Source organism: Thunnus thynnus, chromosome 6 (genome assembly GCF_963924715.1).
Source record: "Thunnus thynnus chromosome 6, fThuThy2.1, whole genome shotgun sequence".
NCBI lineage: Eukaryota > Metazoa > Chordata > Actinopteri > Scombriformes > Scombridae > Thunnus > Thunnus thynnus.
In genome coordinates this window covers 15,240,701-15,263,400 of record NC_089522.1, presented here as the reverse complement: position 1 = coordinate 15,263,400, position 22,700 = coordinate 15,240,701, and the positions used below count along the sequence as shown (strand labels likewise).

Here is a 22,700-nt window from a genome sequence, read left to right as displayed (position 1 = left end):
GGAGAAATACAACTGCAAGGCGGTATATTTCTAGTTTACATGTGTATTAGAAGACATCAGAGACACTACATTAAGAGAGCGGTTACTTGTTGGTTACAGAGTTGTTCAGTATGTGAATAATTAGACATTAAAGCTGTTAAAGTCGCACTGAAAATACACTTTGTTTTCGCACTTTACATGTGACATTTTTCTTCTTCTTTTCTCGGTATGGTGACACATTACCAAGCAAAACGTCAGCTCTTCTAACTGTTTACTTCCTTAGATTTTTTATCATTAGCTAAAAAAAAAGGAGGAGAGCGTTTTCTTTTTTTTTTCTTCCGTTTCCTTAATTTAACCTGGTAAATGAATTTTTAGCAATGTTATTGATATAGATCTCGATATGGCGATGTAGGTCGGACAGTCAGACCATCACTTTGGTCCAGACTGAAATATCTCAACAACTGTTGCCCTGAAATATGGTGCAGATGATGGCCAGAGGATGAATCCTCATGACTTGGTGATCCCTGACCTTTCATCTAGCGTCACCAGCAGGTCAAATTTTTCACTTCCCTTAAATATTTCAAAATCTAAAAGATGGATTGGCCCAACATTTTGTACAGACATTTATGGCTTCATGATGACTAATGCTAATGACCTTTGTGATCCCCTGACTTTTCCTCTGGCACCACCATGAGGTTCACATTTGAAGTTTTTGATCTTTCAAAAACTATTGGATGGATTTCCACGATCCCTTATTTTTCCTCTAGCGCCATCATCAAGTAAAACTTTTAATTGACCACATACCTTCACAATTAATGACTTTCCCATTAGTCTCAGTCGTACTTTGTGTATAGTGCCAAACTAAGATGGTGAACATGATCAACATTGTACCTCCATGCAAATGAGAGCATTTAGCTCTCATCAGCATGCAAGTTCAGCCTCACAGAGGCGCTAGTGTGGCTGTAGACTCTTGGTCTTGTTGAATAATTCAGCAGTAACAGTAAGTAGTGAACCACAGTTTACATGTAACATCTTTTTTTCTTATTCTTGGAATGGTGAGATGCTACTGTCAACAACATCAGCTTTATCGACTGTTACTTCCTCAAATTTTATTTGTAGATCCCATTATGTAGGATAAAAAAGGGAAAAAATGTCATCTTTTGCTGTAATTAAGAAGATTTAAAACACTGTAATGATGTCTGTCTCTGAATTTATGGCATCCTATTGATGGTTAAAGTCTGAGATCATTTTTTGATGCTTTCCTATGAGATGTAATGTTATTATATATATGCATAATGTTTTATGGCCCAGTCTTATTAAACCAATCACTCTTATTTTTTCTTATTTTCTAGGCACACATTTCCAAAACAAATTGTGGGTGTGACAGGATGTGCAAAAAGGGAAAAAATGTCTCTCTATGTTAATGTGACCTTAGGTGCATTGTCCTAATGAGGGATCCTGCAAACTGGCTCCATCATTTGGACCAAATGTCACAAAGTTTCACTCCTCTGAGCAGTTGAGGTTCATTTCAGCCAAATCCAGCCTGAGCCAACACTGCCAGCTGTGACTTTACTATCACCCCGCTCTGTGTATTCAACTGGATTAAAGACGTCTTTTTTTGCATATTTCAGATGTCACTGCATATTTTTTGTGTCGATGGAGATATTTATTTGTAGCAAGCTTATATAAGCACAACCTATACACAGAAAACATCTATAGGGTCTTAACTTTAAAAAAACAAATCAAAACTTGTGTTAAGTTCACTCAATGTAACATAACTTTAAAAACAAACAAAACAAAAACTTTACTTTTGATGAAATTCTTACAGCTTACCCTGCTTTACTTAATGCTATATCTCATGATATTTTAATCCGAGTTTAGTTCTGAATACTAACTAGGCTATTCATTTTTCCCTTCAGCATTTTCTGTTCTCAGATATACTGTATATATATGGCCTTGTTTTTGCGGTGAAGTATCCCTGAAGCAAATAACATCCAGCTTTAAGAGCAATCAGTGCCGTCGTATTGACAAAGCTTTAGTCAAGATTAGCGGCATTGCAGCACATGACAAATTGAAGACAAAGCAAACATTAAAAAAAGATTTGTATCTGTGGTGTTGAAGCAGACAATGAGCCTGTTCAGTAATCAGCGTGAGATTAATTGTCTTCAATGTGAAAACAGATAAATCCTTGAAATTGTACAAGGATCAACACTGAGCTCTCTGCTGACTTTGGCATCATTCTGTCGTCATTCTGTCATAAAACCTTTATGTAATCCAGCCTGCAGGTTGATAAGCAATACACACGCTCACCTGGCTTCATTATTTGATGATAAGTTAACTTTACAACATTTATTGACAGCTGTACATCTCATCAATTGAGTCAATTTAGGTGCAGTGCAATAAAAGAACCAGATATCAACAATCAGCCCAGGGCCACATTTAATATCTCTTGTGCATTGCATACAAAACTTCCTGAATCCAAGAGCACAGTCAGCAACATGAAAAAGATAAACAAAGCCGAGCCGTAAACTACCGCTACGTTCTCTGATCTCATGTCCAAAGGGCAAGAAGAATCCACTGGTGCAGTAATAACAAAGTGCACGATTATCATTGCTGAAAGTGACAGGTCCAAACACAGCCATGGCGGAGTATAAGGAAAAGCTTGTGGAGAGGAGAGGGGTGAGTTGTACACCCGGTGTAATTATCACCATAGTCACATTTCAAGTCTTGTTTCATCTGTGTACAAATAGTGTAATCATTATGGATGGTCTTTGAGTTATAAAAGGAGGATTCACACAGTGCGCTGTTGTTCCCGGCAGAGACTAACTGCGGTCCTGGCATTGGCAACACTCATATCTGCATTTGGTTCATCCTTCCAGTATGGATATAATGTGGCTGTGGTCAATTCTCCATCAACGGTAACACAAGCAAACAAACAAAATCTTTACAGTAACACACAGTGACACTAAGGCTGGTTCATTGATATGATGATGTGTTTCTATCAGTATTGTCCTGCTCTCTTCAGTTCATGCAGCAGTTTTATAATGCCACCTACCTGGAGCGTTACGGAAGACCGATGGAGGAGAACTTCCAGACTCTGCTGTGGTCTCTGTCTGTGTCCATGTATCCTCTGGGAGGCTTCTTCGGCTCTCTGATGGTGGCCCCGCTGGTCAACAAACTAGGGAGGTAATACTGCCTGTTATGCCCCTTCTATGAATGGATATGTCACATTTACCACGCTCCGTAAAAACTGTGTACTTTGTGTTTGTTTGCTTTTAAATGTGTCGACACCTACGACAGGAAGGGCACCCTCCTCTTCAACAACATCTTCTCCATCGTCCCAGCTGTCATGATGGGAGTCAGTGAGATTGCCAAATCCTATGAGATTATTATAGTGGCCAGGTTTATAGTGGGAATCTGTGCAGGTCAGATATGTTCAACTATTCAAGTAATCAAGATTGATAAGATGTGATTTAAATGTATCTTAAGTTTTCTGTCCCTTTCCCGCAGGGCTCTCATCCAACGTGGTGCCCATGTATCTGGGCGAACTCTCTCCTAAGAACCTGAGAGGAGCGATTGGCATCGTACCTCAGCTCTTCATCACCATTGGCATCCTCAGCGCTCAAGTGCTGGGTATCAGACACATACTGGGGAACAGCACAGGTTCTGATTGACATACTGGATTCTGGCAAATGTTTGACACACTTTATTGGTTAGATGAGAGAGTTTTTCATTTGATCCATTGATTTTAAGAGGTGTCTCTGTTCCCTGTATGTTCAGGCTGGACCCTCATGCTGGGTTTGACCGGTATCCCTGCCGTGATAGAGCTCCTGCTGCTGCCCTTCTTCCCAGAGAGTCCCAGGTACACGCTCATCCAGAAGGGAGATGAGAAGACAGCAAAGAAAGGTAAGAAAACACAAAAATGGCCTTACATTGCCAAGAGACAAAGGGAAAGGCTAATTACAGTTACAGTAGCAATATAAATTGTATATTATGGTATGTAAGACTTTATGTTCTGCCTCCCTCAGCGCTACAGCGTCTGCGTGGCTGGGACGATGTGGATGGAGAGATATCAGAGATGCATCTGGAGGACCAGTCGGAGAAGGCCGAGGGCCGCCTGTCTGTGCTCTCCCTGCTGTCCCAGCGCTCCCTTCGCTGGCAGCTGATCTCCATCATCATCATGAACATGGGCCAACAGCTGTCGGGGGTCAACGCGGTGAGTCGTGCCCGTCCAGTTGTCCTTGTCTCTGACCCACCAAAAGACTGTTTCACATATAACAGCAGATCAGATTTCGTCATTTAAACAGTAACTTGTCCTGTTCAAACAGCAGATCCTGTATTCCTTTTACTTCATTCCTCCAACTTGTGTCTAATTCTTAACCAATAATGTATTTCTCTCTTCTAGATTTACTACTATGCAGACAGCATTTATGCCAGTGCAGGAGTCAAGGAGAATGACATCCAGTATGTGACTGTGGGAACAGGTGCAGTGAATGTCTTCATGACCATAGCTGCTGTAGGTGCCCTCATTAAAAATATTTTTTAAAAAACCTCTATGGGTGAAACATTTGAGGAGAGGAGCTGAAGTCTGAAGGATATTGTTTGATCACATCTCAAGGAAGGAACAGTTATTAACAGGGATTTTTTTTTTACTCCAGGTCTTCATTGTGGAGGCCTCAGGACGACGGCTGCTCCTCCTCTGTGGTTTTGGGATCTGCTGTGGAGCCTGTGTGCTGCTCACCGTTGCTCTCACCTTCCAGGTACAGTATGAAAGCTTCAGTGTAACTCAAACTCTCAGCATGTTGTTCTGCTGCCCTCTAGTGGTTCATCATGCAAAAATAGTTTGCTGCTGTATGTCAAAGTTTCTCAATGTTGAGGTCATGAAATTTTTTTGTGAGGACTGAATCACAGGGGATTTGAGAGACAGATTTATTACCTGTTTCTTTATTTTTAATAATAGAATATTGTTCAATACAGTAAATAGGTTGGAAATTAAACTATGACTATGAGGTCAAAGTGCTGACTTTTATCTCTAATGTATTTGAGGATAATTACATCCACATCTGGTGAACAGTGTTGGAGTAATCATATTTAATCAGCAGTCCAGTTATATTTTCTCTGGTGATGCTCTTCAACACCTAGACTGCAGCCATCTTGCTGCTTTCTGCTGATTTTTGCCTTCAGTCTGGTTTTCAAACCAACCTGTTCAGCTGACTGATTCAGCCAGTTAACAACTTTTTACTATTAGACCATAAATATCCTTGACTGCTTTCTCTGTTTTGGATAATTGTCCAGTTACAAGACCCACATGAGTCCTAAAGTGTTCACCCAATATGGACATGAATCATCTCAAGCACCATTAAAGGTTCGGCCCACCCAAACTACAAAAACATTCTCTCATTTGCCCCCAGTGTTTTCAAGCCATGCTGATAGTTTTAGTTTGATTTGGCCAGGGCCTGAGATGTCAAATCACTTTTTATAACTGGTATTCTTCTATGATCTGATTACTTTTTACATGTTTTGGGTGTGTAAAAGCTCAGTAACACATAGTATGGACTGAAAAGCACAACTCAGAGGCAGAAAAATCGAACCAAAGTTTGTTGTATTGAGGCAGAAGTCTGCACCAGGCAGGAAGGCACAACAGGCCAAAAAGGCAGAAAAGAGGGGGAAAAAAAGGTGGAGATCAGGTGATGGTGAAAGGCGGGAACATACTGAGGACTGCTACTGGGCAAGGAGGGAATGGCACGCTGTGAAATGTCACTGAGATCAGCAACTGGCAGGAAAAAAAATGCTGGAAAAAATGTTTTAAATTTGCCATGAAAGAACCAACCCTTTAAAGCTGCACTTTAACATTGTGGTCACTGTTTCATTCACTTTCAGTAGACTGGACAACAAAACCAAAAACATCACAAAAAGCATCACTGTGCTGCAATTTCCTACTAAAACTGTCAGTTTACTGTACATTTGGAGTTCCTATCATGGTCTGGAAGATAAAATGATGACTTGACATTTCTGTTTGTCGAGTTCATGTTTCACCTAGAAACAGAGTCATCCACTATGAGAAACACTGACTATTAGAGAAACACTACTATAGACAGGACCACAAAGCGAGTGCAGCACTCCTGCAACCCTGTAATCTCACCTGGATTTTCAGACAGACATCACTTTAAACAGCACAGTGGCTTTCAGTGGTTGCAAATTTAAGGAGCAAAGGCACAATTTAAAGACAAGAATAGAGAATAGACACATAAATAATCCACAAGGCCACAAGGCAGCCATTACGGAGTGGTAGTTACATGTTTATTCTTGTTTCAAAACATCAGCTAATCATAACAGCAGCTGCTGGTTTGTGTCGACAGGAGAGCGTGACGTGGATGCCCTACGTCAGCATCACCTGTGTCATCATCTACGTCATCGGACATGCAATAGGACCAAGTGAGTCTGACATCCACTGATTACAACAGGGTGCTCCATTAACTGAAGTGTTGTTTGGATGTGGCCAGACATGTAATGGTATATGTTGTAAACTGCACTTAGTTGTTTGAGACATGAGCAGCTTCATTGTGACCATGAAGAATGATGATACGTCTCACATGTTTTGGTTGCGGTTGAGGTTGACCACATGTGTGCTCTGCAGGTCCCATTCCGTACGTGGTGACCACTGAGATGTTCAGGCAGTCAGCCAGACCCGCTGCCTTCATGGTCGCAGGCTCCGTGCACTGGCTGTCCAACTTCACTGTTGGCCTGGTCTTCCCTTTTCTAGAGGTCAGTTGCAAGATTTCCAAGTAATCCTACAATGGGGAAGCGAAAGTTTATTAGTTTTGTAATTGATTACAGATTTTTTTTTTTTAGATTAAACAGGAAGGCAAATCACTCCACATCCTGCCTTTAATCATTTTATTTCAATATGTGCTGTGTGTCTTTCTTTCTATTTACAGACAAACTTTTAATGTAAAATGCAGCATCTTTGTCATCTTTGCCAGGCGTCAAACTCACAATATGATACAACTTCTTCATACCAGAGTGCTACAGCTGGAACAACCAATAAAAAATCAAATCACAATCACCTGAGACAACTAAACCATCAATAACTGATAAAAAAAAATTTTTTAAAAACATGTTAAAAACAATGTATCTTAAGACTCATAGAACACAATAGAAAATGGAAATGGAAAATACTAATTAGGCAATGCAAACTGGCCAGCAACCAGTCCAAGTTTCATATCTGAACTGGAAATAATCTTCATAACCAAACTTCACTGTTTTGGGTCCGTCTCTCATCTCCAGGTTGTTTCCAGCTGAAGCAGGTGGCTGTTTTCAGCCCACTGTACACTACCTGTTCAGTACCAAACACTAGACAGACCACTTAGCAACTATTATAGCCAGATGTTTTCCTCTGGAGTTGGTGGAGACCAAAACAAAGCTACAATAAGAATGAATATTGGACTTACATACACCAGAAACTCCAAATTAATGCTAATGTTGGTCTGTGTGTGCCAGATGTATATATAAGCAATTGTTTTCTGACTCCTCATATCAATTTATGTCAGATTGTGTTTACAGCTCATCACGCTGCCCCCAAGTGGTTAAAAAACATCATTTAATGCAGGTTGCACGCTGTGACAACACTTAACATACAATAATATTTTTTGATTCCACATTTTCAGTGTTATTATCTTTGTAAACACGTCATAAAGATTGTGATTTACTCTCCAGTTTTCTGATGTGAGAATCTTATATTCTTTCATTTTAACTTTTTCTCCTATAGCAGAAGTGTTGTTAGTCCCTGTTAGTTAGGAGCCCTGTTTTGTCATTTTGTCTATTCCAATGGACAAAGTGACATCATCTTATTGATAAACATAAACATGATGCACTTCTCATGTTTACTTCCTCTCTCGTGCATTTTTTATCTTTGAACCAAAAAGCAAACAAGGGAGGAATGTGTTTGTGTAACAGAAACCAAAAAAGAGCATCCAACTCAAAGGACATTTCAACTCACCTTTGCTGCTGTTTATGTCCCCAGTCTGTTTTTGTGTAACTATATTCACAACATGTCATCTTGAGGACATGTTGATCGCATTTCTTTCCTCTTCATCTCCCCCCAGAGAGGCCTGGGCTCCTACAGTTTTATCATTTTTTCCTTCATCTGCCTGGCAACGCTGTTGTACATCTGGCTGGTGGTCCCTGAGACCAAGAGCAAGACATTCCTGGAGATCAGCCAGATGTTCGCCAAGAGGAACAAAGTGGAAATCAAGCTGGGTGATGGGGATCAGCCACTGAAAGAGAGCAAAGAAAGCCTGGAGGATGCAGTGAGGGTCACGGCCTTCTGAAGACAAGTGAGAGCATTCAGAGAGGAAGTCTTCACTCCGGGGGTAGTTTTAATGGACTGGAATTTATTTGAATTTGCCTCTATCTTTTATTTTACAATGAATCTTTGTGCAATCACTTTTTTATAGTTTGTTTGTGCCTGCAAGAAAAAAAATCTAATATCTTACTGTGAACATACAGCTTTATAGAGGTGTGAACGAGTCATCAAACAAACCAACAAGTCACTTGTAAGCCTTTATTGATGATGCAAAGATATGAATACAATATATGGCTTAAGCTTTGAGATATAGTTTGCCTTTGATATTGATTTACAGGTGCCTGATAGACATTTTTATCCTTCATTACATAGCAATACACTTTTCACATCCCCACAATCAGGCATTGATATTTTTGGTTTATTGTAGCATATTAAAGCTCATACAAACAGAAGCAGCTGTGCCTTTTCAGGAGCATCTGTACTGACTGTCCAGCTGCACCCCTCCATACAGGCTGAGTTTGGTGGATCCCCAGCTGAGCACATTTCCCACTGTGGTGCCGTTCCTCTCACATGACATCTGGTCTCGGATATCTGCCGTGCTCAGGACGTAGTCCCACAAGTTGACATCAGTCATCTTACCCACGAAGGCGTCTGCGTTGGAGATGCCCAGTAATCCGTCCTGGTCTTTGCCCAGGATGAACACACCACTGGGGCTGATTGTGTAGCCGCTTTTCAGGTACCGCTGCTCGCCCACCATGCCGTTGATCCACAGCTCCGCGCCGCCGGTGTGGGACGACCAGGTGATGCAGTAGTTGGCCCAGTCCATGGACCTGAAGTTGTGCGGCAAGTTGACGAACTCGTTGCCAATCCAGAGCCCCACTTCTCTGCCCTCTCTGTCCTCACCGATGGTGATCATCAGCTCGTTGTCGTTGCCACTGCTGGAGTAGGAGACGACGGTGTGGACCCCCTCAGCCTGAGGCAGGACATGCATGCAGACGGTGAAGGAGTCGAGGTCCATAGGGTGGCTGAGGCGGGCTAAGGCATAGCTACCAGAATTCTTCTCCTGGAAGTCGAGCACCAGAGGAAACAAACCACGAGGCTCTGAGGATGACAGAAAAGCAGAACAATAAATATCCATCTACTTTTATCATCATCCACAGTCACAAATCACAGATTCAATCAGATTGGAAATAAAGCACTCACCATATCTGGGCCTTGCGTTGAGAAGTCCACCTTAAGAGAGTGAGACATAGACAAACATAGCAGAGTAAATATGAGCACATTCTCGCCATCCACAGCAGTTTTTTATGACTAAGAGCTCACTCACCTGAATGCATGTTCTTTCCAAGAGAAGTTATCAGACCCTCGATCTTCAAGAGTTTGGATTCAATTTCATCTTGCCGACAAAACGCTGGAAAAACAAAAGGTGAAAGAAAACAACATGAATTAAGACTCAGGCCTTTTTTCTGTCCCTACGTCAATTCAAGAAATAAATGATGTTGCTATGTTGTGTAATCATAAAGTCACAGAAAGCCACACACTTCCTTTCCCAAGGCGCGGCAGGAAAGAAGATTCTACCACACGGTCATTGAGAGGCTGGGCGATGCGGTAGTCATTCCACAGTGTCTTGTTGTAAATGTCCATCAGAGTACTCTCCAGTTTCCTGATCTGAACACGACAGAGACGAGGAGAAAGTAATGACACATCGCCACATAAATTCAAAATTAGCCTGTTTCCCATCTGATTGTCCGTATATTAATAAAAAAGTTTAAGGTTTCCCCTTTTAATTGTTGTAATTTGACAAACAAATGCTTTTTTATTTCAAATGTTCTTCATTTTGGAGTAAAGGCCTTCCTGTCTGCTGTACCTGGTTATGTGAGAGAGTGATGGGCGTATCAAACACAGTCCAGAGGATGCTCTCGTAGCAGGGTGGGGTGGTGAGGGAGCCCTGGTACCTGAAGAAATGGTTGAGGTTCTCGGGGAGCATGGAGCGCACGTCGAGGTTCGATACGTACATGGACTGACCTGTCGGGGTCAAAATCACAAGAGACTCAAACAATCAATTCAAGGACAGTTATTTCCACCGTTGTCCAGCAGTAACTCACCCGCATACTTGATTTTGTCCAGGTTGGAGATGAAATCACTGTAGTAGGTGTTCTCAAAATGCCCGTCCTGAAAATACACCAAAACTGTGTCAAACCTGATTGAGTAAATAACTTTATTTATGTAGCACCTTTTGAGAGCAGAGACGTCACAAAGTGCTTCACAGAGGAAATAAAGCATAGACATACATACAGACATGAAACACAATAAAGAACAGAAATAAACAGAAAATAGAAAAATTACACAAAGGCAAGTCTGAACAAATGGGTCTTGAGCTGCTTTTTAAAGGCGTCCACAGAGTCCACAGATCTTAAATCCAAAGGGATAAAGTTCCAAAGTTTAGGAGCCACAACCTCAAAAGCACCATCTTCTTTAGTTTTGAGCCTAAATCGAGGAACAACCAGCAAACCCTGATCAGAAGACTTATAGAGACCTGCTGGTGACATACAGTAGGACTGCAGCAGATCTCTAATGCAGCAGGTATCTGATCATGAACTTTGAACTTTGACTTGGATTCTGAATTTTATGGGGGGCCAGTCTCACAAGACCTTTTGGAGGATCTGGTCAAGAGTTTAGTTGCAGCATTTGGGACCACTTGTAAATGATCCAGGGATGTTTTGCTGAAAAGAGAGTTACAATATTCAAGAGGTTTAAATGTTTAGCCAAAACAGAGAAGCTCAGCTTTTAACTTTAAATAATTAATTCTGTTTTTTACAACTTGGGTTTTAAGTTTGTTTTATCAGTTACCATAACACACTCATGATCTGGGAACATGTTGACATGTTGACCAAACAGGTTATAAATGGGCCAAAAGTTTAGCCAGATTGTCTAAACCACTTTGTTTGGAAGTGAAACCAAAAGTGAGCATGCACGGGAAAACGTAATAATTCCTCATTTCAAAAGAAATGACAGTTGACATGTTTATTTTCTCTTCCAAATAAATTGGGCTAACCTGGAGGTTTATTTAAAACTTGTACGATCCTGTATCTGACTGTTCGTGTTTCGTGCCCCGTCTGACTACCGGATCTCAGAGCTTAGCTTAATGAATACTATGTTTTTTTTTCACTTTTATTTATTCAGGGGGAAGTTTCACTGGGAGCAATGCTCTCTTTTTCAGGAACGCCCTGATCACATCCACACAGTTACACATTCACACCTGGAAGCTGCCCAGTACAACCACAGTCTGCTCCACTGGAGCAGCTGGGGTTAAGGGCTTTGCTCAAGAGCACCTCAGTGGTGGTAATGAGGGAGGGGCCAGATTTACCCTGATGGTCTGGGGGATTGAACCGACCACTGTCGGGTCATAAGCTTGCTTCTCTAACCTTTAAGGCCACCACTGCCCTCAAATGTTAATTTTACCACCAGGACTGATAACCAAAACCATGAAATGTTGTAATAACCAGAATTATCCTTCAAACTACGTCAAGGAATTCTTTGTTTCTTAATGGGTTTGTCTGAATCACCACTGACTCTCAGCCTGAGCCACTGAGTTGTTATCACGGCGGATGCCAGCCGTGGCGTTGCTGCAGCGATGACCTCTCACAGCTGAGAGCCGCTGACTGTCTGAGGTCCAGAGCATTCCTCTGGAAACAAGCACTCATTCAACATGTCAGCAGGCAGTTCAACACTCAATAGAGACTTTTACTCCCCAGGATGACCGAAACAAAGTATCATGCACTTCAAAGGGCATTTGGCCGTTCTGCAGTTTTTCACATCAAAGATTTTTGTTTTACATTGTAAACTTCCTACAGCAGAACTGAGGGTCATATATTTGAAATAGTGCTGCCGTCCTGTTATGAATAACTTGGACAAAGCACAGCATAGAGGACAGGGAACAAAAGTGTTAGTGTGGCTTACTTACATCATAGAAAAAGGCAAGTACTGCCAGCCCGTCTGGCTTATCTCTGGCTTCAGTGAAGCTCTCGTACTTGTCAGAATTGTAGTGGACAACATGGAGCTGAAAGACAGAGTAGAAATACAGAACAGGTTATGCCAAAATTTACCTAAAGACCTGCTTTTCAAATGGAAAAGTCTTTATTAAGAGGCAGATCATTTAGCATCAAAACAAATGTAGATTGAATTTAAATTCTGTTCACATCTTAACTCAAAGAACAAGAAAATTAAGGCCGGTTCAACAGTAGCGAAGACATTTATGAGCAGGAAAACATACAGAAGAAAATAAACACTTCTGGCATATTCATTTGCATTTATGTGTCTTCAGTCACAGAGGGGGATGCGGAGTGGTTTTCAAATTAGAAACATAGTTCTGGTATCCCTATTAACATAGCAACCCAAGCAATACATATTTTCATGATCTGTTATGATAATCTGTTGTGCTACATCGTGAGAGGGAACTGAATTAGTGTGATCACTTCAATAATTGCAGAGTTTTCTTGCAAGTCATGTTCACTGTAGTATCTGATAGCTGCACAGATCTGTATATTGAAACTGTGTGAATGTGGTTTTCAATGTAAAGAGGATGTTTGCATTTCATATTAAAGGCGTGTCATCACAACAGTGATGCGTCTGCGTGTGTAACCTAGTTGTTTTCTATCCTTTCTTTCGTTCTCAAGGCAAACTTTTGTTTCAAATTGATCGAATTCAGTCTTTTCTTTTTTAAGTCAACCTCTGCCATGTAGCGGATGCCATCAATGGTGTGTTCTGCTCCGCTGGTCTCCAGGTCCCAGCCGCCCCAGTGTAGGTGCATCTGGACAGCTGTGTATTTTCCTGGGAGTCCCTTGCTGATGATCATAGTAGGAGGCAGGTCGATTTGAACTGATGAAAACATAAAAACATAAAAAGATTCATATATTTTATGTTCAAAAATAACACATAAAGAGGTTATTTTGCTGCTTTAGCCCATTTCCCACAAATTTCAAACACTATGCAGAACTAGTGTAGTGTTTCAGATTTTTTTAAATACATTTTCCTATCTTCCAAACGGTTGCTAGCTTCCATTTATTTCCTTATAACATTAACATCAAATATCAGAGTCTGGAAACTTGTTTTAATTTGTGTATTACCACAGTAAACATAAAGTCTGCATTAATTTCGGTCAGATTTGTATCATCTGTTGTGAAGTGATGTAGTTCAGACTTTTCAAAGCAGATCATTATCATGCAGCAGTAATGAACTTTAAAGAAAAACTGAGCTGACCAGATGTTCACTGTGATGAATTACACAACTCAAGAAAGTTCAAGGAATCTGCTAATTGAATTTTCCACCAAACAGAAATCAATATAAACTAATGGCTGCATGAAAAGCAGAAGCAGTACTTTCAAAGATTCTTCACTTGGAATCAGCAGTAACAAAGTCTGGCAAAACTTTGTCATAGTCCTTTAATTCAATGGCAACTTTACGCTGTTGTTGAGTGATTTATAAATTTTCATCATCTTGCTGGCTTTTCTCACCGGAGTGCCCGTTGTTGGACATGAGGAAATTCCCTTTCTGAGCATCATATCCGTTGAGCTCCAGCTGCAGTATGTCGGGATTGTGTCTCACACTGCGCCGCTGGATGTCGATTGGAGACTGCTTCTTACCGCCACATGAAGGGTACTTGGTTGGCCAGTGCATCTGGTCCAAAGCTCCCTCTGTATTAAGAGAATCAAGGAACAAAGCGATCATCATACGGTAAATTCAACCAGTGAGTCAGATCTCAACCTTTTAAAGCCAATTAAAATGCCACTGAACTGAGATGTTTAGTGGAGGATTAGGTCACAGGTACGCGCAGGACTCACCCAGCTGTAGCTATATTGTCGCTGCTGTTCATTATTTCCCCCAAAGTACTCACGTTTTAGTTATTTACTACATATATACACATCTTATTTACTGCACTGTATACATCCAATATTTTGTGTCATCCGAAGTGTTTGGTCAAGGCAGAAAAAAACCCAGCAGCCAATTGACTCGACTGAATTATAATTATAATAGCCTGATAATATTTTAAACAACTCGGAAAAAGAGCAGTTTTATTTAATGTTTATTTGTCTTATACCAAAACAAATACGCATTGGATAAGTTGCCGCGCAAGTTTTACGCACCAAACACCTTTCGCTTCAATTCAATTTGGTCATTTTTGGCACAACAATTTTCATCACTAGAAAAAAGGCTTTTTTAAACATTACATGAACTTCTGAAATCAGAAGGCCTACCTGTGTATGTCCAGTGTATTCCGTCATGAGGGATCCCAGCACTGACAACACAAACCAGAACAGCGGAGACAAACACTGAGAGAAACTCCATCGTTGCGTCTCTGTTGCTTCGCTGCAGGACACTGAGGATTTCTGTCCCTGGAGTTGAAGTGAGAGTGAAAGGGAGGCGCTGAAACTTCTGCTGACAACGCCCACAGCTCTTCTTAGAAACCCCAGAGTGACAGGACAGCAGCTCACACCGACTTTCCCACTGTCTGAAGTGTGTTTTTAAATCAGGCTTGTGTTGAAATTGAATCTCAGGAAGAAAAAAAAAAAAGATTATTGTGTGCAGGTTATTGTATTCTTATTTCCAAATTAAGGCTACAGGTAAACATGTCAGGTAATAACCCAAAAGAAATCATTCGTTTCCTCTTCGAGGATAAAAGTTAGAGTCTAATTTTTGACACTAGACGACTAAAACTTCTAGGTTTCGTTGTAGGTTTATCTTTAAGTTGCCCTTCATCACAGTTACTCTTCTTTATCTCACATCTTCTAATTCTTCCGCTTTACTTGTGGTAACCTGTACTCAAGCACTTCCTCACAGCCTTAAAAGGAATTGCTGACTAACTTGTCATTTGGGAATTTCAAGTAAATCAGTGTTCACAGAAAACCGGTGCAAGCACAATCATGCCACTGTCACTTTATTGGTAAAGCTGTCAGTCATTCTGAAAAAAAGGAAGATGGAATAAAAACATGAGAGTCAGTGGTGATAAATAATAGGACGACGTGTATCACCTGTTGGTGCTCACTAGTCGCAACATGTCCAACATCTCAACTTGAAATGCTGGAGCTGTCAACCTCTGGGGTGTGTGAGTGTGAGTGTGCCTGAGAGGAACAAATGTCCTCACAAGGACGTAACAATGACAGAAAGTGACGACATTTTGTTGGTCATCAGGAGGTTATTTTAGGGTCAGGACAAAATCTTGGTTCATATTTTAAAGGAATAATTCGACATTTTGGGCAATATGCTCATTTGCTTTCTTGCAGAGAGCTAGATGAGAAGATTGACACCACTCTCATGTGTGTAACGTGGCCTAAATATGAAGCAGCTAGCAGCCAGTTAGCTTAGCTTAGCATGAAGACTGAAAAAGAGCTTACTAATTAGCACATTATATGTATTTTCTTTTATCTTTAGCTGCCTACACTGGAGTGTAAAAATGACACAGTTACAGTTTTACTATTGGTTATGTTCTTGGTGTGGCTTCCTGGACTTGTGAAACTCCAGGAAGTTTCTGCACCCAGCCAAGAAATAGTCTGGCACATAGCCCCCCTGAAAACTACAACTTTTTTTGTTTTACATACACAGATTACTTAGCTAAGCTAATCAGCTGCTGGCTCCAGCTTCATATTTAACGTACAGACATGAGAGTGGTATCAATCTTTTTTATCTAACTCTCAGCAATAAGGTGAAGATTAAGTATGAAGGAGTAAATGTGGAATTAGAGAATACATTAAGTCAAAGAGAGTCCTCAAAAATATCGTAATACAAACCTCTGTGTGAGTTTTTGTGTGTCTCTGTGTGCAAAGAACTGATTCAATTACAAAGTGATCAAAGGACTTGATTTAAGACACTTACCTTGATTTAAGACTTTCATTGTTCCACTAACATCCTTCCTCTCTGGACTGAAGTTTACGGCCTTTCTATGGCCTGCATTTGATTGATACCAGTTGTTTTCCTGTTTGGCGATCAACACTTACAAGCTGATAAAAACACTTTTAAACAAGCACAGGTGGAGAAAACAGTATTTACCTTAATGGGTGAAGTGACAGGCAAGTGTTTTCTACAGTTGAGATCATTAAGAGGCCACAGATTTGATGCCTCTCGGCGCTCATCTTGCATACACCAGCACTTAGAAATGTCTTCTTCCTCAGTAAATCACTAGGTTTGTCTTTGCCTCGAGGACAATCATAGTTTTTAAGGTCTTGGGGACTTTAATGGTGTAACTGTGCCAGACAAGAGTAAGCCTGGTAATTTAAAGCCTGCACATTGTGAGCATGACATATATGATTCAGCTGCAGACTGTATGTACAGAGTCCTGTGAAGATGAGACAGTTTAACAAATAAACCAAACAAAAGCTGGATTCTGTGATTGGTAAGTTATGAAAACCTGATGTTTCATGGGTGCCACCATCATCACAGGGATGCTGGATTTGACCTTTAACTGGCTTCTTCCTTGTTTTAATGAGACAGATGAGGATTTACTTCACTGAGGATCTCTTTTTCCAGTTTCCATAAGTGCACCATTAGGATAAAAGCACAAGAATCTGCTTAACTTAGTTTAGATGATGTATGACGGCAGAACAGTTAACAGGCCAACTTAAACCACATAACTGCTGTAACCTTGACTTTTCATCTTTGACTGCCAGTTGTGGTAATAAAATCAGGAAGTCTGTTTTTCTGTGTAGAAAATAACAGAAAACATCAAATCAAGAGAAGCAAAAAACACATGTTACAATAATAAAAAAACAAGAAAAGTGTTCAAACTTACATGCATGCACATATAAATGTTTGCATGCACACAACACTTGTAGATACTCATAGTGTAGATATTCATGTAGACATCAGACATTTCTTTCAATTGCAACACATCATTATCTTTCACGATCAGCTGTGAATTCGGTTTTGTTATTTTTTAGTTACCAGCTGCCATGACACTTTATCTCATGATACTCTTTTGTGTGAGCTGTTTGTGTTTACTATGTGTATATAGTATAAATATATTAAGTATAAAGGATTAATGTTACCTCTGTCTACTGCTTCACTTTGTATATGTTTTTTACTATTCAACCTCTTGCCAACTTTTTTGAATTTCTCTTTTATTTCAAAATTTGATTAATAAATCTTATCCAAATGTTATCAAAATGTTATGTAAAGAACTGAACCAGGTTCTTTAACTCACATTAAAGTGATAATAGGAATAAACATCAATGAACTGACAGAGCTTAAGTATTTGTTAATCTTTTTAAATTACGTTTGATGTGTCTGTGCATGTCAGTGTCTCTTTCTGTATTCTGCATTCAAAATGTGAGAAAACAAACCACAAACTTATGTGTGTGACAGTCAAATGGCTTTAATCTTACAATTGAAACTGTGAGTAGAATAGTTTGATATATTAGTCAGTGTGAAAAACAATAAACGCTGTAAGTCCATCCAATTTCCTCTTCTTTGTGGCGATAATAAGACGTTTCCTGCAGACTGCCACACATCCTTTCAGGCATTAACCTGACTATCGTACAAATCATGCAAACTCATAATTGGAGAAGTTACTTTGAACCATGTAAATGTGTCTGGTTATTCACAATGACCCACGTTATTCTGTATGCATGAAAGCATCCTGGTTGGTGGTCGTGCCGGTTGGATGCAGGAAAGACCGCAGTATAGAAAGAATCGATGGGTTTTAAGTCTTTATTTACCTTTTTTTTTAACCAGGGTCCACTGCGTATGAATACTCTTTTCCCGGAATGCCTTCCTCACACAGCTGCACACGTTCACACCTGGAAGCTGCCCAGTATAACCACAGTCTGAGTCACTGAGCAGCTCCACTGGTGCAAATTAATCTCACATTTTAGGCAGTGTGGCAGACATTTTTTATAAGGGCATACTGCATGAAAAAGGCTTTCACTGAAGGATTAAGATTGTCAGCTGATGTGTATGGTCTGAATACTGTACATGGAGAGGATTTATATGCTTGACTTGCACTTTCTGAAATCATCGCTGCAGGTGTAGACTGCTGGAGCCAGAGGGCATAGAGGGAGGAGCTCATATTTAGCCAATTTCTCAAAAATCAGCAAACCAGCTTTCACTGTGACGAAGAAGAATCTCTGAGGTCACATTAAAACTGCGTCAGAGAAGGTTGGCTCCTTGGTTATGGGAAAATAGTTTTAATTGTCAGACAACAACAACGTGATACATATCATCTCTCCTGTCACGATTCTTCACGTTCTGGTGCAGCTTTCTAATGGTGACCAACGGATCAGCAGAGTGCCAGTGGAGCTGCCAACAACCGTTTCACAGGTGGATGACAGGAGTTTAGGCCCAGACACACAGGTGGTGGACACTTCAGCTGCCACCAGGCTGATTCAGAAAAGTTAATGTGTGACTTAAAATCTGATTAGAAGACGTAAACTGACTAATGGCCACAGTTAAATAAAACAATACCGTAATAAGTTGTATCTAATAGCTTTATTCATGATTAATAAAACATTTATTGAGTGCTTGCTGCTGACTTTCCTTCTCAATGATAAAGGTCAATGGGTTTAAAACTTTCCGTAACCAATCCCCAACAAAGTCATTAATAAAGGGTCACGTTATAATAAGTCTTCATGTTTACAGTTATGGTCTAAATGTTAGATATTAATAAGTCAAGTCAGTTTTATTTGTACAGCCCAGTACCACAAATCACAAACCCAGGTGCATCACATTAATTTCAATCAACAGATCTCAACCTGTCCAAAACTGTTAATTTATAAACATTGTATGTTTATTCTTAGCTATTTCCATTATAAATTTTCAATATGAGTACATTTAGATCATGTCAGCTATATCTTTGGTTACCTTAAAGATCAAACCAGAAGACCTCAGAGATGAGCACAAGTTAGGAACTTTGGTTGAAGTGTATAAAAATACAGACCAATTTTATTTGGTTTTTACAAAAATGAGTATTACAAAATGAAAAAAGTAACATACAAAAATTTGAATACAAAAGTTGAAAAGTAGAAAAACCCTCTCTAGGATGTAAAGGACCGTAGACCGGTGCTCACAAGGCCGTCCTGGCCTTCACTTTTATGACGATCCATTTCTGACTTATTACATTTCAATACCTATATATGGTCATCTGCCAGAACATCAACAAGCTATTGGCTAACATTTGCTTTCGTTACACAATACAATGATACTTGTTTGTCAGTCACGACACAATACATAGAACTCTAGTATGTAAGATACTTCTACATTTTCCAAACCCTTAACAGTTGAGGTTAAGCGTATAGAGGTGCCAGCGAGGTGCAGGAAACCACAGCTTCTTCTTGGGCCACAGACTCTCTACCAGTTCGTCTGTTTCCATGGTGACGGTTTGCATGAAAGTTGAACTTTAGTTCAGCACAAACAATATGAGACATGTTTTCATGTATTCATTTATCACCAATTATAATTAAATCATGTTAGATAATGTTAGAAGTAGGTTTGAGTGGAGTTTGTCTCGGCCACTTTTAGTGGAGCTTTCAACATATTAATTGCTTAAACTGATCAATAAAGTGTTAATAGATGATTTATCAATCATTACAACCATTATTATACAGTGGTGGGACCAGAGCTTGATCTGGGTATCAGATGCATGTTAGATTTCTGTCCATTTTCATATTACTCAGTACTGCCACTTCCTGATGGATGTAGGTACTCACACTGTAGTTGTAAATGTTCCACAGAAGCCTGTTTCCTGCTCCAAGAGGCAAAAATATGCAGCTATGAGAGGTTCAATTTATGGTCTTGAAAGCTGCTGAATAAGAGCTGAGCCTTCAAAATCCTCAGTCCATCGAAGGTTTGTATAGAGCGTAGCAGGTACTGGAGGTAATTTTTGAAAAGAAATTTGTACACATGAATTACTGTCAGTATTTCATGTTATCAATTAGTAATTGTTCCCTCAGACTAATGATTATAGCCCGCAATTGTTGCCCTCAAGTGCTGCATGTACATGACTGCTGGCTTCCCATTCAAGCATTTAGGCCTTTTTCACAGGAGATATTTTGACTTGTCACATATGAAAACCACAAGTGTAAATAATAAAACTAATTACGGTTGAATTCCATTTAGCTGCTTCAGTTTCAGTGTACTGGTATTATACATGCTGGCTCACTGTCACACTGTCACACTTACTGGGACACTTAAATATAACCGAGGCGTTGTTAATGTTATGAGTAACACCTGTAAAAAAGGCCTATTGTCTAGGGCTGACAGTTAACTAACAGTTCTGACAGTTAACTTATTGTTTAATTGTTGTTTAATTGTTTAATTAAAAAGTAATTAGTACATTTGCTCAAGTACTGTACTGAGCTATACTTGTGCTTTGTTTGATTGTTTCCATTTTGTGTTACTTTATACTTCAATTCCGCCAGCCGCATTAGTTACTGGTTATTTAACAGATTTTGATTTTACAAACAAAATATAAAAACAGTTTACAAAACATGATGCGTTGCTATAGATTAAACTACAGTATATGAAGTAGTTAAGATTAGCTCCACCTCAACCAACAACAGCATTAAGTATTGCTTACATGTGATACGTCAACAATAAGGGAGATTGTGTTTGTTTACAGCTTCAGAGACCTTAGTGTCAATTTACACGGCAAAATACTTTGAGTTTTCACTTATTAAGTATCAAATTACCACCAATGAAGTACACATTCTATGTATTGTATTTTCACTTTATCTTTTTATTAATATTATCAAGTGTGTTTTATTTTCCATCTTATGTTACATTGTTTGTTTGTTTGTTTTTTACATGCTTTTATATCATTTTCATGTGGAGCACTTGGTGCATGTAATTTCTTTTGTTGTAAAGTATTTTCAGTTGTATTTCTTGTATAAAAGGTGCTATACAAATTAAGTTATTATTATTAATGATGATTCAAATGTATAGTGAAATACCGCTGACAGGGAGTATTCTGCATGAGTACTTTTATTTTTGATACTTTATGTGCATTTCGTTGTAAATACTACAGTAATGTGAACTTTTACTGGTAAAGGAGTATTTTTATAGTGTGGCATTTCTACTTTTACGTAAGTAAATGATTTGAATACTTTGTCCTAAATCTTCTGAGCTCAGAATAGACTACTTGATGTTTATTTTCTGCCAGTATATAGTATCTGTGCTTTCATTAACCAGCTCATTCAGAAAATATATTTACTGTTGAGTACTGCAGGATTAATCATGTGTGTCATCACCTCAGCAAAATACTAGAGATGAGTCTTTGAGGATATTTCTTGTGTTTGAGAATTTGGATAATTTTAAATTCCTTTATCCATACACTAATGAACTCCCTCCACACATGGAAATGTCTGCTTGTTGCTGAGACAGTTTGTAGAGTATCTGAGCAGCAGATGGCGCAGTTGGATCTACATGAGTCCAACACTGAGAGAGTCAAGGTCACTGCAGCAGGCTGTCATCTCAGCTCTGATCCGTCGTGGATGCTGCACTCACTGCAGCGCGCAGCTGCACGAGATCCATGTCCTGTCATGATGAAACGTCAAATGTCTGAGGGGAAATCCACTATACACTCACGCCGTGATTCATCACCGCACTCTTCACATGGTATAACCGTGGCAGTATCCATTTTGAATGCATGTGTGTGCACCAATTCATTAAAACACAAGTTGTTCGACATTTTCTTACTCCGACAGGAAAAAACAAATATGGAGGATAAAACACTAATAATGCAAAACATCTGGATCATAGCATTTTTAAACAGAAGCCTCCCATTAAGCACTGACATCGCTTGTCAAAAGACTTCCAGATTTAAGATAAACTGGTTGAAAACTGTAAGGTCTCCATACATATAATCATAGTTTCAGATGGCTATATGTTTCCTGAAGCCGGTCCTAACTACATATTTAAATATAAGTATATAAATGCTGAGAAACAGTTATGCACCCAGACGTCTAAAACAAATTCTTCTGCCAGTTTTCAGACGTCTAGCCTGCAAATAACCGCATTAATGCTTTTACTGGGGTTGATCCTGTAAGACATCACACTCTAGTCCACAGCCATTATTTAATTCATGATGGGAAAAGAAATGTCAGTGCCAGAAAACGTGACCACAGGAGCCATGTGACCACAACGCACCACTGCGACGGATTTTCCTGCCTGCTTCTCTGCACGTACACATTCTGCGTCATCTTTCCGCATACTGAGTCTCTTTTCCTCCTCATACCAATTAAAAAAAAGAGAAGACCACATTTCCCATAATTCAGCTGAAACACAACATTTCTGCTCTCTTTAGACTTTTAAAGTGTCTTTAAACACAGCGGCGCTCCTGCTGAGAGATAAACCCCTGCATCCTCCTCCTCCTCCTCCTCCTCATCATCATATAAGATGTAAAGTCTGTTTCGACTCATGGTGATGGTGTGAA

At 39.7% G+C, this 22,700-nt stretch overlaps 2 protein-coding genes across 2 annotated transcripts; one reads left to right on the top strand and one right to left on the bottom strand.

Annotated features, from left to right (window-relative positions):
• The first annotated feature begins 2,412 nt into the window (after positions 1-2,412).
• Positions 2,413-8,592, top strand: slc2a1a (solute carrier family 2 member 1a). The gene is made up of 12 exons (XM_067592005.1): positions 2,413-2,658; positions 2,799-2,897; positions 3,005-3,165; positions 3,280-3,404; positions 3,490-3,642; positions 3,760-3,885; positions 4,008-4,195; positions 4,385-4,495; positions 4,638-4,739; positions 6,339-6,414; positions 6,617-6,744; positions 8,085-8,592. Exons 1-12 carry the CDS (start codon positions 2,620-2,622, stop codon positions 8,307-8,309), a joined length of 1,533 nt encoding a protein of 510 aa, XP_067448106.1. The 5' UTR covers positions 2,413-2,619; the 3' UTR covers positions 8,310-8,592.
• On the bottom strand, positions 8,529-16,187 carry ca6 (carbonic anhydrase VI). The gene is made up of 11 exons (XM_067592004.1): positions 16,154-16,187; positions 14,539-14,676; positions 13,798-13,977; positions 13,014-13,162; positions 12,249-12,344; positions 10,390-10,456; positions 10,152-10,309; positions 9,826-9,952; positions 9,612-9,695; positions 9,488-9,517; positions 8,529-9,385 (listed from the first exon to the last, which is right to left on the bottom strand). Exons 1-11 carry the CDS (start codon positions 16,170-16,172, stop codon positions 8,751-8,753), a joined length of 1,683 nt encoding a protein of 560 aa, XP_067448105.1. The 5' UTR covers positions 16,173-16,187; the 3' UTR covers positions 8,529-8,750.
• Positions 16,188-22,700: the final 6,513 nt, after the last annotated feature.